The following is a 15,907-nucleotide window of genomic DNA, read 5'->3' as shown; positions in this document are numbered from 1 at the left end:
ACCGCATGATTTGTGGACGCATTTGCCACGCACAATACGTTCAAGATTTTGGGCTACTGTTGGGCCGGCCTAGATAGCCCATGACTACCAGGCCTGGACGTGGGTCACGTGGCTAGCACTAGCAGGCTAAAGAAGTGGTCAATCCTCTCTCGGTCCATTAGCCATGGGGTCAAATATAGTTTAATAAAATAAACTAAGTTTTACTATAAATTAAAATTTATTTTATTTAGTTGAACTAGAGTCTATCTAAAATACCTTGGGTCGATCACGGATTCATTTCACGAATCAAAATGGTTCAACAAAATCGAACCAGATAGATATCACGCGTACATGCGGCCGTCCACCTGTATTCATGTGACGGTCGGGAGGCTCGATCGTGTTGGTCATGTTCGTCGGCTCGTCGCCGTAGCGGTGGCGTGCCGGCACTGGCAACGTCTAGAGCCACTGTGTCACAGTGTCACACTACTGGCCACCCATGGGAAATCCATGGCTATGATCCATGAAAATTCAGAGTGTCAAATCCTGCACAGGAGGAGGGGCAAGGACGAGCAATTAACCGCAGAGCGCCGGCAAGCGATCGACCGATCGTTGCTTCCAAAGAGTGCGATCAAGTGGCAGCTGCTATCACGATCCCAGCACCGTCGATGGTGGCTCAGTTAGGTAAAGGGGCTCGTTCTTGAGACACTGTTGAGTATAATTTTTATCTTTTTTTATGCACGTTTTCTGAACTGCTAAACGGTATATTTTTTGCTAAAAAAGTTTATACGAAAGTTATTTTAAAAAACCATATTATTCTATTTTCCAAGTTTTTAATAGCTAAAACTTAATTAATCATATACTAATGGCTTTTTCTTGGTTTACGTGAACTCTCTCCTGCGAACTAGCCAAGACGACACTGATTTGAACATTTGATATGTGCATTGTTTCCATGACAAATCACATCTCGATCGTATAGTATAGATAAAACCGGTGGTTTCTCCACCGCGAGACATGGTTAATTATCGTAATGAAAAACCGTCTAAAATCATAAAAATATATATAATATAATCGTGCTTGGCCGAATGATGGCTTCGAAGCTCTCCGCGTTAAAGGAACACTGATCACACTACCGGCCGGTAGTAAGCTACAAGCTACCTCGATGTACAGCTACGTATACTGGCCAGTTAATTAACTCATCGTCGATCTCGCCGGCAAGCTAGGCCAACACCTTAGATTACCTTTTACCCAGCGTCTCTTTGATGTGATGCATCAGTGCATCACCATGGAAATTAGTTAATTAACTCATCGTCGATCTCGCAGGCAAGCTAGGCCAACACCTTAGATTACCTTTTACCCAGCGTCTCTTTGATGTGATGCATCAGTGCATCACCATGGAAATTTTTTCTCGGTTCTCACCCGCGGTCACTCCAAAAGTGACAGCCACCACAGTAATCCCCAGGTCAATCGACTCGCAACCAGTCTCGGTACCGACGCGTCGGTATAAGAGCATCAACAATGACACTGTAAATCAGCTATAAATTAGCTATAAGTATATTTTAAAGAGATAAAAGGAAAGAAAAAAGAGATGGACCACTAATTTATAGCCAGCTGCATACAGACTCCAATACAAAATGTGTATATATAATGTTTTAGGTAAATATTATATAAATTAACTATTAGATTGGCTATAGAAGAATTAAAGCTAGTACTTGTCTATACTATTCAACTTGCTGGCATCCGACTCCATCCCTAGAGTGTACTCTCTCCGTCCCAAAAAAATCAATTTTTCGGTTTTTGTGTTAAGCGTTTGACCATCCGTTTTATTTAAAAATTTCAATTTTTTTAAAAAAAATAGTCACACATAAAATACTATTATGTTTTATTATCTAATAAAAATAAAATTATTAATCGTAAATTTTTTTAATAAGACGAAAAGTTGATTTTGTTTTGGAACGAAATGAGTACGGCAATGAGCAATACGGAATTCACGAACACACAGTTGAGAGAGAAATGAGTTACCCACTTACACGTCAATTACCTGCATGCTGGAGTAGTAACCAAGATTCTACTCCTCTATAAATACCTTACCATTTGCCCGTTCTTATCTCCTGACACACTTCTCAGATAAAAAAGTAGAGAGCTTGCCCTGTGAGAGAGAGAGAGAGGGCGCTGAAGATGACATCTATGGTAGCAGGGGACCTCGTGGAGGCCTACGTGCTGAGGAAAGCCTGCAAGGAGAAGATGAAGGCCGAGGCAAACGCCAGCGAGGCGGCGGCGGCGACAGGAAAGAAGGCGGCGGCGGGCGGTGGATCGTCTGAAAAGAAGACGGCGCCTGAGGTGAGCAAGGGAGAGCGCTGGGGATTCTCTCGGCTGGTGAAGAAGAAGAAGGTGCACCCAAAGCAAGCTAGCCGATCGAACTAGTTACAGGGGCTTGATCGGCGTAGTTATTATTACTTAGGTTGTTTGTTCTAAAAGGCTGTAAAATTGTTTCTATGTTTCCCTTGTTCTCAGGGAGTGCGCAAGTGTGTAACTTATGCTGATATAAATCAACAAGTTTCTTCGGTTAGCAATTTTACGGTTAGCAAAAATAACAAAAAGTATTTCGAGATACCAGTACATCATGATATTAAATCGTTTCTGATCGTTGGATCTAACCACACGCATTCTGCTCAGCTAGATTCACCTCGAGATACCGATATCTTTTGTTAAATCGAAGCAAATCTCTTCTTCGCAAGCTTTGCATGATGTGAGTGAGCTCATTCCCATCATCTCGCGCTGAAAGAAAGCATGTTGCCGAACACTCGTTAAAGAAAAAATAGGCAAGATCTTCAGCACGGCACACGGCAGGGGTCGTGACTTCCGAACCAATGACACAACAGAACAGTTCACTGTTCACAAGCTAACAAAACCGCACCGCTCACTCAGACAAAAGTAAATTTAGGTCTGGTTTAGTTTCTAATTTTTTTTCAAAAACATAACATCAAATCTTTGGACACCTAAATAAAACATTAAACATAGATAAATCAAAAACTAATTACACAGTTACGGAAGAAATCTTGAGACGAATCTTTTGAGCCTAATTAGAAAGTGATTAGCCATAAATGCTACAGTAACCAACATGTGCTAATGACAGATTAATTAGGCTCAAAAAATTCGTCTCACGGTTTTCAACCGGAATCTAAAATTTGTTTTGTAATTAAACTACGTTTAATACTTCAAATATATATAAAATCTTGATGTGATGTTTTTGAAAAAAAAAATTCAAACTAAACACCACCTTATCCGGCAACGCCAGTGTTTAAGAAAGGTTACTGTGTCAGACAGGAATTGGCAGCGTGCCGGCCGCTCAGCAAGCTGCACAAAGCTCACGACAAGGGACGGCAGCAGCAGTCGCTCTTCGTGTTCTTTTTATAGTTATAATACACCTACTGTCCTACATAAAAAAATAAATAACAACAACAATATTCAAGCACATTATGATCCTGAATTTCTAATCGTCCCGTGAGTTCTGGAGGATTCACGAGCATGCTCAAACATCAGATGTGTCAAAACTGTCAATCAAACACCATGCGTTCCTTTCTCTATCCGGCTCTTCTGTTTCAGGTACAGCATCCTTGGCTGTTTAGCCAAGCATTATTCTGTTAAATACTACTCCCTCCGTATTATAAGGTTTTTTATGTTTGTATTAATTCATCATCTATCAATGTATATGTTTTATATACGTCTCTAAATTCATTAGCACATATATAAATAAAAATTTTACAGCATAGAATAGAGGAAACAGTAGCAGTTTGGGCCACTGAACGTTGGGCTGGCTGTGCGGCGCTACTGGATGGGCCTGATGGGCCTGTTTGTAAACATCCTCCCAGAGGCTGTCAGAGCTAACTGCTGCAACCAAAACATCCCTTGGTCGGTAAGGGAAAATTAAGTTTCTGCCACTATTAAAAATAATTTTAACATATTTATCACTGGGCCCATATGTCATAGACACATAAGAGTCCATATAGCGGGTGACAAATATGTTATGTGTCATTTCTAAGAGTGATAAAAAGTTAAATGCCACAGTCGCTAAGGTTACCTCCAATGACCAACAGATATCTATAAGCTATCTATAAAATATACTATATAATTTTTAATGAAAAAACTAAAATCACATATTTTAATGTTAAGTGAGTATGAATTATAGTGTCATTTGTATTATGAGTTATTTGCTAAGAGTTAGCCCATATACTATTGAAGTTGTTTTTTAAATGCTTAGAGTTACTGTCTCCGTCTCATAATAACTTTATTTTTTGATTTATGTGTCCAACCCTTTGACCATTCGTCTTATTTAAAAATTTTGACAAAACTTTAAAAAATTAGTCACATAAACTACTATTTATGTTTTATCATCCAGTAAAAATAAAAATATTAATCGCAAAATAATTTCAAATAAAACGAAGAGTTAAAACATTGTATAAAAAAACTAATGATGTTATACCCTAACAGTCACCTCGAAAAAAAATCATTCACATGCCTTCCTTACTTTGTAAGGATAACCAGTGACCAGATGTGGTAGTAGTTTGTCTTTTTTGTCGTGTAACTAATGAGTTGATTCAAATGGTAGCCTTTCCCCCCTGTTTTGGCAAATAAGTTTTTCTCTTTACAATTTACCATTCGGTAAACAGATTTGTTTGAAGAAATGACTATCCAGTCCGAGACCATCCTTTTAAGCAGGTGCAATTATCTTTCCAATTTGTATGTTTTTTCAATAACTTTATTTTTCGATTTTGGTGTCCAACCCCTTTGACCATTCGTCTTATTTAAAAAATTTGTATAAAAATTTAAAAAAATAGTTACATAAAACTACTATTCATGTTTTATTATCTAGTAAGAATAAAAATATTAATTGCAAAATAATTTTAAATAAAATGAAGAGTTAAAACATTGTATCAAAAAAACTTAAAAAATAATATTATTTCGGAACGGAGTTTGTAGTATTTTATCTCGGGACGGAGTTAGGACTATGTATCTCTATTGTTTCTATGGTTAGAGGTGGCCAACGATGGATTGAAGCATCCGTCCCGATGTTAGGCCCTGTGTAGTTTTTAAATTTTTTTTAAAAACGTCGTATCGAATTTTTGAACATCTAAATACAACATTAAATATATAATAGCATTAAAACTAATTACACAGTTATGGAAGAAATAGTGAGACGAATCTTTTGAGCCTAATTAGGACGTGATTAGCTATAAGTGCTACAATAACCAATATGTGCTAATGATGGGTTAATTAGACTTAAAAGATTCGTCTCGCGGTTTTCAGGGGGAATCTGAATTTTGTTTTTTAATTAGACTATGTTTAATACTTTAAATATATGTTTAAAGTTTTAATGTGATGTTTTTTTAAAAAAATTTGCAAACTAAACAAGCCTTAATCGCGCTGCAGATCGCAATCGAAGACGCACATGGATACCCGAATTAGCACGATTCTTTCTTCGGATCTGCTTAACTGATAATATTTCCATTGAGAAAAACAGCGATGAAATCGTGCAGATTTGGTTTGTGATGCACGCCAAGTACAACGAGCCATCGACGGTTCGGCCATAAATGGCACGGACTTCAGCAGTTCAGCTTCCCACCTTCCTCCGAGCTCCCAGTCTCCCAACGTTGTCTGCGCTAGACCCAGGAGATGGAGGCGCGGGGGGGAGGGGAGGAGGAGGAGGAGGAGACGCGCCGCCGCCGCCGCGTGGTGCTGGTGACGGGCTGCTCGGAGGGCGGGATCGGGGACGTGATGGCGCGGGAGTTCGCGGCGGCGGGGTGCGCCGTCGTGGCGACGGCGCGGTCGCGCGCCTCCATGCGGGGGCTCGATGGGGACCCGCGGTACCTGCTGCTGGAGCTCGACGTCCGCTCCGACGAGAGCGCGCGCGCCGCCGTGGCCGACGCCGTGCGGGAGCTCGGCCGCGTCGACGTGCTCGTCAACAACGCCGGGGTCCACCTCGTCGCGCCGCTCGCCGAGGTGCCCATGGATGCCTTCCACCAGGTGTTCGACACCAATGTCTATGGTAGGTTGGGAAATTCTCACCCTTTGTTTTAATTACCATCTCTACTCATCTGTACTGTTTGGTGAACGCGATGTTGTCGAAGAAAACATTTTAGATCCTCGAATCAGGCAGACCATTAACATTAACTGTAATTCATGGATAACTCTACCAATTGATTAACTGCAATGGAAGGGAAGTTGAACTGTTGTATCAGGCATTTATCCTTCTGCCTTATGGTGCACTAATTTACGAAACTGGAAACGTATGTAAAATTCTGTAGTAAAAAATGCATTACTTTACGGTTTTCTATTAAGATCCATATGTTAGCTAGGAGATGTGGTAATATTGACACTGAGCTGGGTCTAATTGTTCACCACAATGAAAATCCAATCAAAAAATTGCTTGGGGGCACGATATGTTAGTGATTTCATGTCAAAATTGCAGAACGGTAGTTGAAAGATGTATGATACACTTACGCACTCTAACACTAATCAGGTCAGTGCTCTCAGGGTCAGTTGCAGAAACTGACAATCAAAGTCCAGTGCCGATGCTACAAAGATTACGAAGCAATTGGAATGTGGAATTTATTTATACACTCATTGAACCGACAAATTATTATGTCCCATTAAGCATATGACTAACAATAGCTCTTAAACCAATGTACAGGTATTAGAAAGGAGCATAACCCGTCTTTCCTACAATTAGGCTTTCCACAGTCTCTTATATGCTGATAAATGGTCTTCTTCAACCAGATGTAAATGTGTAATTTAAATATGCAAATTACTGCTGGTTGAACTGCTGAAATTTAATTATTATGCTTGGATGGTTCATGGATTCACGCTTGATCAACAGGCTTGTTTGAGATTACTTAACTCTGGCCTGCATGGCTGCACTTATGAAGATGTCTAAAAGATTGTCTTTTCACCTACAGGAGCAATGAGGCTGATTCAGGCTGTTATTCCCCAAATGATGGAAAGGAAACAAGGCACAATTGTGAATGTTGGAAGTATTACAGCTTTGGCTCCTGGACCATGGGCCGGTGCATATTCAGCATCAAAAGCTGCTCTTCACGCATTGAGTGACTCACTGAGGTATGTACGCTCGTGGAGCATTGTATACTGATATTATTATGTGATTCATTATTTTTTCCATCCACATTAACAGAGTTCCCTCCCTATGACTAACCCAGGGATTGAGCCTAGATCAGCTCTGACTCACCCTTAAGTTATCACCAATAGCCCTTTCTTTTTCTGACTAAGCATGTAGCTCCATCATGCAGTTCACCCAATTTGGACAATAAAATTCTTTAATATAGCTTGGGTTAGGAAGTATTGGAGTTCAGAATGTAAGAAGCATCCAATTTCTGGTTTAGCGCTACTCTGAAATCTTAATAATTTGATTGTGTAACAGTATGCATTTTAACATAAGTTTTAGAAATGAAAAAGGTATATCAATACAACAGTATGACGCCATTCACTTTCCATTTGTCTTATTCATGCCATCTTCTTGTACATTCTTTCTGTTGGTGTTTGACTCTGATTTTCTGTAATCACTTTTGGCATTGCCAGTTGACATAAAAATTGTGTCATTGTAGGTTGGAGCTAAAAAGTTTTGGTATTAATGTTATGACTGTTGCCCCTGGAGGTACAAAGTCGAATTTAGGAAGTACCTCTGCATCCAAGTATGATCAAATACATGACTGGAAGTACTACAAAAAATACGAGGAGTCCCTCAGAGCCAGGACTGATGTTTCCCAGGGTCCAGGTTCTACTCCAGCAGAAGACCTCGCAAAAAGGGTTGTTGCTTTGGTTCTTAAGAAGAATCCTCCAGCCTGGTTTGCTTACGGCCAGTTCAGTGCTATCTTAAACTTGTTGTACTATTCACCTCTATGGTTTAGGGATTACTTCTACAGGCTTGTCATGAAATGCTAGAACCTGGGAGGTTAGTAATTTCAAATGCCCAACAGCCCAAGATTGCCACGCAGACCCCAATTTTAATCATGCTACTTGTCTGCTGCGAAACAGTTTTTAGCACACGGGTGTATGTACACCCGTATGCTTGCATGTCATCTAAATAGTCATAAAAGAATATAAAAAATTTGACAAGATAGATTAATATGGGTTATATTACTTCACAAACATGCAAGTTTAAATTCAACTTCTACAAGTTGTAGCAAAAATAACAAAAAATGCTAGAACTTGTAGAAGTTAAATTTAAACTTGCATGTTGGAACTTGTAGAAGTTAAATTTAAACTTGCATGTTGGTGGAGTGATATAACTCATATCAAGCTATCTTGTCAATTTTTTTAATATTTTTTTAATGACTATTTAGCTGACATACAAACAACAGGTGTATATATACACGTGTACTTAAAAAACTTCTTCCCTTGTCTGCTGGCTACTGCTAGGCCGTCACTACAGATAACCCACAATACATACATCTACTTACAAACGGTTGTACAAGGAATCAAGGATCATTCATTTATGTGAAAAGGCCTTACCTGGTTTATGTCATGGTTTTTTACTTGTAAAAACAGCAGTCTCAGCGTTGTTCTTGTAGTATTTAAACGATGGCGATTTGTGGTCTGACAACGCAAGTACCCTTGCAACCACCACGGTTGCCATGCCATGGCTATCTTCCTGCCCCATGAAATCAAAATTTCAATTGGCAACGGGCCGAACACTTGTGGTCTGAAGTTCTGCATCCTCTGTCTGTCAGCATCAGCTATAGTTTGGCCAATTGAGCACGGTGAAGCTAACCGGTTGGGCCGCGGTGATTGTCTGGGTTTTTCATGAAAAAAATCAAATGATATATTTATAAATAAGACTCTTAGTGATCTAGTAAAAACCAAAGATGAAAATATACTTCGGTGAAAAAACTCCAAACTCAATTCTAAATTTAAGATTAAAAATTCAAATTTCAATTTACAAACATAAGTGATAATATGAACGTGTTTATTTCAGATCAGAAGCAAGCTCGAAAGTATTTGTACTACTATTCCAAACAGTTCCATGGCAACAGTGAATATAATAGTTTTCATTGCCACAAATTCAGTGGAAATGGATTGTCCTGTACGACAATTTTATCGTGAAAACCTTTTCCCCTTAATTACCATATTTTGCAAATATAATTTTTGACAGGAAATTTCAGTGAACTGGGGTAGTTAGCACAGAACGGGGTTTTACAGCAGAGCGGCCAGGTCAGACGGGAGGGTCCGTCCCCACAAATCACAAGCAGCGCCAGGGGCAGGATATAGTCCCACGTGGCGTCCACCTGCGCGGCAAAATCCGATGGTGCGTGCTCCCCATTGGCCGGCGCCATATCCACCCCAGCTCCCCCGGGATTTCCCAGCTCCCCATCTTGTGGCTCCCCCGCGCCGCGACGCCACGATTAATATCGACTCGCCGCCGTGACGGTCCTGCTAGCTCGATCAGACGACGCGCGCTGCACCGGGAGCTAGCGCGACGACGAACACCATGGCGCTCGCCTCCACCTCCGCCACCGCGTCCGCGGCCGTGCTCAAGACGCCCTTCCTCGGCGCGAAGCGCGCGCTCGCCAATGCCGTCGGCGTCGCCGGCGCCAAGCCGGGCGCCCCGCGCCGCGTGCTCGTCGTGTCCGCCAAGAAGTCGTGGATCCCGGCCTTCAAGAGCGACGCCGAGTTCATCAACCCGCCCTGGCTCGACGGCTCGTAAGTTGCCTCTCCCCCTTTTCTCTTCCTTCTCCCTCCTCGCGTCACGCGTTCTGCGGTGGAGCGTCGTCCATGAGAGAGTGTTTGACACCGGGCGCGTGCGTCGTGCAGGCTCCCCGGAGACTTCGGGTTCGACCCGCTGGGGCTCGGCAAGGACCCGGCGTACCTCAAGTGGTACAGGGAGGCGGAGCTGATCCACGGGCGGTGGGCGATGGCGGCGGTGCTGGGCATCTTCGTCGGGCAGGCGTGGAGCGGCGTGGCGTGGTTCGAGGCCGGCGCGCAGCCGGAGGCCATCGCGCCCTTCTCCTTCGGCTCCCTCCTCGGCACGCAGCTGCTGCTCATGGGCTGGGTGGAGTCCAAGCGGTGGGTCGACTTCTTCAACCCGGACTCGCAGTCGGTGGAGTGGGCCACGCCGTGGTCCCGCACCGCCGAGAACTTCGCCAACGCCACCGGCGAGCAGGGCTACCCGGGCGGCAAGTTCTTCGACCCGCTCGGCCTCGGCGGCGAGACCAGGGACGGCGTCTACATCCCCGACACCGAGAAGCTCGAGCGGCTCAAGCTGGCCGAGATCAAGCACGCCCGCCTCGCCATGCTCGCCATGCTCATCTTCTACTTCGAGGCCGGCCAGGGCAAGACGCCGCTCGGCGCGCTCGGCCTATGAGCAATCCACCCCACCCCGCTCGCTCGCCATGGATCCACACAGAGTTGGGTTTCCGCTTGCGTGCGCTCGTTTGATCGCCACCAGTTGCGTCGGGCGCATGTCGGATGGGTCGATCGATTGGAGGACGGAGGAGCCGTAGCAAAAAATGTATCTTGCTGTGTTCTTGGCCGCTTTTGGATTGGGTGGTGTGCGCGTGAACAAAATGGGGAATTAATCAAGGGAGTTCTTTTTTCCTTTTTCCTTCCCGGTCTATGTACCATGTAATATATAAATTAAGGCTGCAGGATGAGCAAGGATATTTCATTGATCTCATGATACGTCTTTCACACTCGCTCTGTGTCATGTGCACTCTGCTTGGCTTCTTGCCTGCATGAACATGACGAATGCGTCAGCTGAAGGCCGCATTGCTACCAAATAATATCTCTGTCCCTAAATATTTAACGTCGTTTACTTTTTAATACATATTTTGATTATTTATCTTATTTAAAAAATTACATAATTAATAATTATTTTTATCTATTTATTGTTAAGTATACTTTTATGCATATATATATATCTTTTACATATTTTATAAAAAAATTAAATAAAACGAATGGTCAAACATGTATAAAAAGTCAACGGCATTAAATATTCAGAGAGGGAGGAAGTATCTGGCCTGCTCTTCCAACTTCGAAATAACCACTGTACGTTGTTTCTTTCAACCAGTGCAGCAAATGTAGCTACGGCAAGATACTCCCTCCACAAACTTGGTCTCCATATATTTTGTTATAATTTTCTATAATAACATATATAAAAATAAGTAAAACATTAATTTTATAAAAATAGTTTCTTCGACTATCTATTAGGTGACTGTTTAGTGTCCTCAAACTAAATATTTGTAAAGTTATTATAGTCAAAATTATAATAGTTTGGTTAACCTCATTCAAAACATCACTATATATGGAACGGAGAACGAAGAAGTAAGTAGGGGCAAATCTAATATGGGATGACTATAGGAATCCTCATTAGGCCATCCTAAAATTTTTGGCCCCAAAATCAACCATTAGAAATATTGGTATTGTCAAAATTTTGGTGGATAATAAACTAAACTAACTTCATCATCGTAACGGTATCAATATTCGATAATTCTAGAAAGTTCACGAATCTATATATCTTGATCTTGCCAAAAATTTTGGCAATAACAAATTTTGGATTTAACTAAATGATAATGCTTGTTTGGGCAACAAACTGAACATGTTCTTTATGTCAAAGATCGATAAAAAGTAGAGTTAAAACTGTATCTAGTTTATTCAGATCCTAAGTATTGTTTATTATGTACGCGCATGTATTTCTCATGCGCTTCAAATTAACAAGAAATTGGAGAATATTCTCTCTGCAAACTTGAGATACTCCCGAAGCGCTTGCCACTGTACCTGTATGTACTGCATTGTGTGTATGTAACTTGAAGAATATTCTCTCTGCAAGACTATGGATTTTCATCCTTCGTAATAGAAGTCCACTCTTTTTCTAGTTCAATATTCAATAGTTATTAAAAATTAAAAGAATAAATTACATGTATTAATATGAGAGATCCATAAATTTGTAAATTCAAATCAGTTCCGTTTTAAGTTATTATTTTCGTTCCAAATCAGTTTAATTTGATCTTCGGTCTATACATCTCATATTAATATACTCCCTATGTCCTATGTCCTAAATGTTTGACGTCATTAACTTTTTAACAATAGATAAAATGATATAAAAATAATTAGTAATTATATAAATTTTTTAAATAAGAAGATGCATTAAAAAGTCAATGGCGTCAAACATTTAGAGAGGTAGTAGTTTTTAATTCTTAATATTTTTAATAACACTACTTTCCACAAATATTGACGGTTCTTGAGAAAGTCTCAAGAAGTATCAAAATTTCAGTGTAGAATTTTAATACCTAGATATTAGAAGATATCAAATTTTATACTAAAATTTTGATACATCTCAGCACCCACTCAATGACATTAAAATTGCTCACTTTTCCACGTTACGTGCCCCACCTCACCATGTACACAATGGCATAACTCCACTCTGCAAACCGAAACAGGTGCCTCTGTTTTGATTGCCGCCGCCGTTTCTCCAATCCAAAAGGAACGCAATTAACCAGTAATTAAACATGCAAAAATAATCAACAAAGTCACGCCCTATCACGGTAATTAGTTAGTCCAAGAAGCTGCGTGCCGTGCACTAATCTGAGCCCGACCCCCAGTGCCAGATGGGGCTGTCCGGGAAGTCGCTCATGTCCACCACATGCGCGACACCGAGGAGATCGTCGAGCATGTCGTCGTGCGGCTGCGGCGCGTCGCCGCCATGCACGGTGTCCGGAGAGACGCCCTCCTCCCAGGCCGCTCCGGCTGCCACGTCCTTCCCCTGCTCGCCGCCGAGGCCGCCGTCGGCCCCCTGCAGGCAGCTGTAGTAGAGCTTCATGAGCTCGTCGATGGAGCTGCGGTCCGCCTCCGTGACGACGTCGACGTCCGCCGGCAGTGAGAGCTGCAGCTCCCCGCCGCCGGCCTCGCGCTTGCGCTTGTCGGCGTGCGACTCGCGCGGCGACGGTCCGTGCAGCTCCTGGTCGTCGTCGTCGAGCGGCACGATGTGCAGGGAGCGCTGCGCGTGGCGGCTGAGCGCCTCCTCCTGGGAGATGACGCGGGACCAGGTGTCGGCGTCCCTGGCGCTCATCCTGTGCTGCAGCCGCTTGGACTGCCACACGAGCTTGCGAATCTGGTCGAACCGCGGGCTCAGGTGCTTGATGACGGCGCTGAGCAGGGAGATCTTCCACGCCTTCTTCAGGTCGTGCGGCTTCCGGTACGGCGGCGGGCCCTGGCTGGCCTGGGCCTCCCCCTGCAGGCCCCACCACGCCTCGCCGCCCGTCGGCCACCACGGCGGCGGCAGGCCGCGGTCGAGCGGGAAGCTCCGCTGCGGGGGCTCGCAGTGCTGGATCAGCGCCGACAGCAGCGACGCCAGCGTGCTGTCCTGGATGTCGAGGAGCCCGTGCAGGAACGACGCCGCCGCCTCCGACGCGGGGCTCGGCAGGCTCCCCCGGCCGCCGCCATCCGCCGCCGGCGTCGACAGCGCCGTCGGCCCGGCCCGGTCGAACGCGACGTCGTCCTTCCACCACCCGCGTAGGCTGTCGGAGGAGCCGGACACCGGAACGCCCGTCTCGTCCACGATGCCGTACACGAACCCCCGCGCGTTGCACGCCTCCATCATCTTGAGCATGTGGCGGAGGACGCCGTCCTGCGCCCGGAGCATCGCCTTCCGCCGGTACCGGGCCTCGGGCGTCTCCTCCTCCTCCTCCTTCCCCCTAGCCCTGTCCTGCCCCGGTCTATGCCCGTCATGGCCGGACCGGCCCTCGAGCTTCATGAGCAGCATCTGGTCCTTCCACATCCGCTTCTTCAGGTCGGCGATCTCGATGGACTCCGAGCCCGACTCCGACTCACTAAAGAACTCCTCCTGCGGCTGCTCCTGCTCCGGCTCCGGCGCCGCCTCATCTTTGTCCTTTCCTTCGTCCACGGCGGCGGCCGGGCGTGGCAACGGCTCGAGCGCAGGAGGTTTCTGTTTCAGCCGGTGGCCGAGGCTTTCCATATCAGGAACTTTGGCTAGCTACCGTACTGTGCGAAGCTGAACTCGTGGAAAGGTGGCGGGAAAAAGGCTCGCGTCCTCGCTTTATACGCGCGGCACGCAGATGGATCGAAGGTTGTGGAAGAAGCTAGGCGAGGGGTAGGTGGATGCCTGGAGTGGAGGGGTGGCCGTGGCACCGAGCGCAGCGCAGGGCCGTGCCGCGCGCGCGGTTCACCGGCGTGGTGGTGGTGCCCCGGTGTACGCTAGCTAGCCCGCACCCCATCGGCACATGCAAGGTTGGGCTCACGGCTCAAAGCTGTGTTGTTCTCTTCTAGCTTAAGCTAGGAGAAGGAACGAAAAAAAAGCAATTTTACGGTCTAATAAAAAATAATAAAAAATATCTTGAGAAATCGGTACCTCATGGTATCAAATCGTTTCTGATCGTTGGATCTAACAGCACACATCCTACTTAGCTAGATTCAATGGTGAGAAATGATTTAGTACCTCAAGGTACCGGTATCTCGAGGTACTTTTTGTTGGACCGGAGCAAATCATTGGATCGTTGGTATGTTTCTGATAGTTGGATCTAACAACACACGCGGCTAAGCTGGTTTGTAGACTGTAGTTGTGGTACGTTCTCGGGTAGTGATACACACACAACCAGGCGGATCTAAAAAAAAGTATTAGTGGGGATTGAATCTTTTTGTTCAACTTTTAGAAAGAATTTTAGCTCCTTTTTCTATAAACCTATAACAGAAAATTTAGTAGGGGCTTATGAGTCTCTATGGTATTAGAATAAGTAGTGGGGCTAGGGACCCCTAGCCTCCATGGCAGATCCGCCACCGCACACAACGCTTATCTTCTGTTCTTTAAAAAATTTGGACAGCTGAATGTTTTTATGAGTTCTACACTTGTGTTTCTGGTAAATTTAAAAGACAATATTAAAGGTAGAAGTGCAAATGATGTGTAACTCTAAACACAATTGATAAAAACAAAACAAAATTTGATGACATGACAACATAATTATGAAGATGGAGATAGGAAATGTGTTTCATTTAGATGAAATCATGTATATAAATAGTGTTTCATTTCTCATCCATCGAGCCAATCACATACCTTACTATTAAATGATATAACTAGCGAAACTACAAATGAACTGGGTAGTAGAGACATTGTTTCATTTATCAATCTAAACATTTTCATATGACACGATACTAAATACTATGGAATGAAACTCCCCACTAGGTTATTAACTTTGAATTTCAAGATTAGATTAATAAGTTACCAAGGTCTTGTTTAATTTTTGTTGCCAAATCAACCTTATCTATTGTACTAATGTTTATAACCTTTTTTTGTCATTATACAAAAGACACATACACACACAACACTACACTTGAACACCACACGTCTATAAGTGTGACTCATAACACATGCTCTAAAAGACGGACCAACGACGCTCCCCAAAGTTTCCTTTTGATACATTTGGTTTGTAGCGGCGCTGAACTTTGAAATGTCTTCATCAAAAGAAACTTTCAAAACTACCGAGTTTTGATAGGGTCACAATATAACAATATGTTTCATTCTTTTTATCCTACGAAATTTTGATACTGCTAAATTTGTGCTAAAATTTGAGAGGTTTGATACAACAACAAGCCAAACGCAACATTGTTGAAAATCCCAAAACAGGTCCCTATTCTGAATGGTGCTACACCAATCATCCATGGTAGCATTGATAAATTAAGATATGATTTTACAAAGAAAAATATTCCCCTATTTTATATTATAAGATTTTTAAGTTTGTCTATAATTATTTATGTGTTCATGTATATAGTTTATATATGTGTCAAGATTTTTTAAATTTGTCTATATGTAATATTTATAAAGATACGATTATAATATAAAATAGATGTAATAATCATAAAGATACGAGCTGTTTTACCATCAAGCTGATCCAATGGGCTTCGCACACTC

At 43.3% G+C, this 15,907-nt stretch overlaps 3 protein-coding genes across 3 annotated transcripts; 2 read left to right on the top strand and 1 right to left on the bottom strand.

Annotated features, from left to right (window-relative positions):
* Positions 1–5,540: 5,540 nt before the first annotated feature.
* On the top strand, positions 5,541–8,077 carry LOC102717061 (short-chain dehydrogenase PC-15-like). The gene is made up of 3 exons (XM_015836372.2): positions 5,541–6,022; positions 6,933–7,092; positions 7,596–8,077. Exons 1-3 carry the CDS (start codon positions 5,650–5,652, stop codon positions 7,930–7,932), a joined length of 870 nt encoding a protein of 289 aa, XP_015691858.2. The 5' UTR covers positions 5,541–5,649; the 3' UTR covers positions 7,933–8,077.
* A 1,299-nt stretch (positions 8,078–9,376) lies between these two features.
* Positions 9,377–10,663, top strand: LOC102716777 (chlorophyll a-b binding protein CP24, chloroplastic). The gene is made up of 2 exons (XM_040522899.1): positions 9,377–9,690; positions 9,802–10,663. The coding sequence occupies exons 1-2, from the start codon at positions 9,479–9,481 to the stop codon at positions 10,349–10,351; spliced, it is 762 nt and encodes a 253-aa protein (XP_040378833.1). The 5' UTR covers positions 9,377–9,478; the 3' UTR covers positions 10,352–10,663.
* A 1,902-nt stretch (positions 10,664–12,565) lies between these two features.
* LOC107304020 (protein ETHYLENE-INSENSITIVE 3-like 2) lies at positions 12,566–13,960 on the bottom strand. The gene has a single exon (XM_040523465.1). The coding sequence runs from the start codon at positions 13,958–13,960 to the stop codon at positions 12,566–12,568; it is 1,395 nt and encodes a 464-aa protein (XP_040379399.1).
* Positions 13,961–15,907: the final 1,947 nt, after the last annotated feature.

The sequence above is a fragment of the Oryza brachyantha genome, chromosome 4, assembly GCF_000231095.2.
Source record: "Oryza brachyantha chromosome 4, ObraRS2, whole genome shotgun sequence".
NCBI classification, from domain to species: Eukaryota; Viridiplantae; Streptophyta; class Magnoliopsida; order Poales; family Poaceae; genus Oryza; species Oryza brachyantha.
This window is presented reverse-complemented; position numbering and strand designations above follow the sequence as displayed.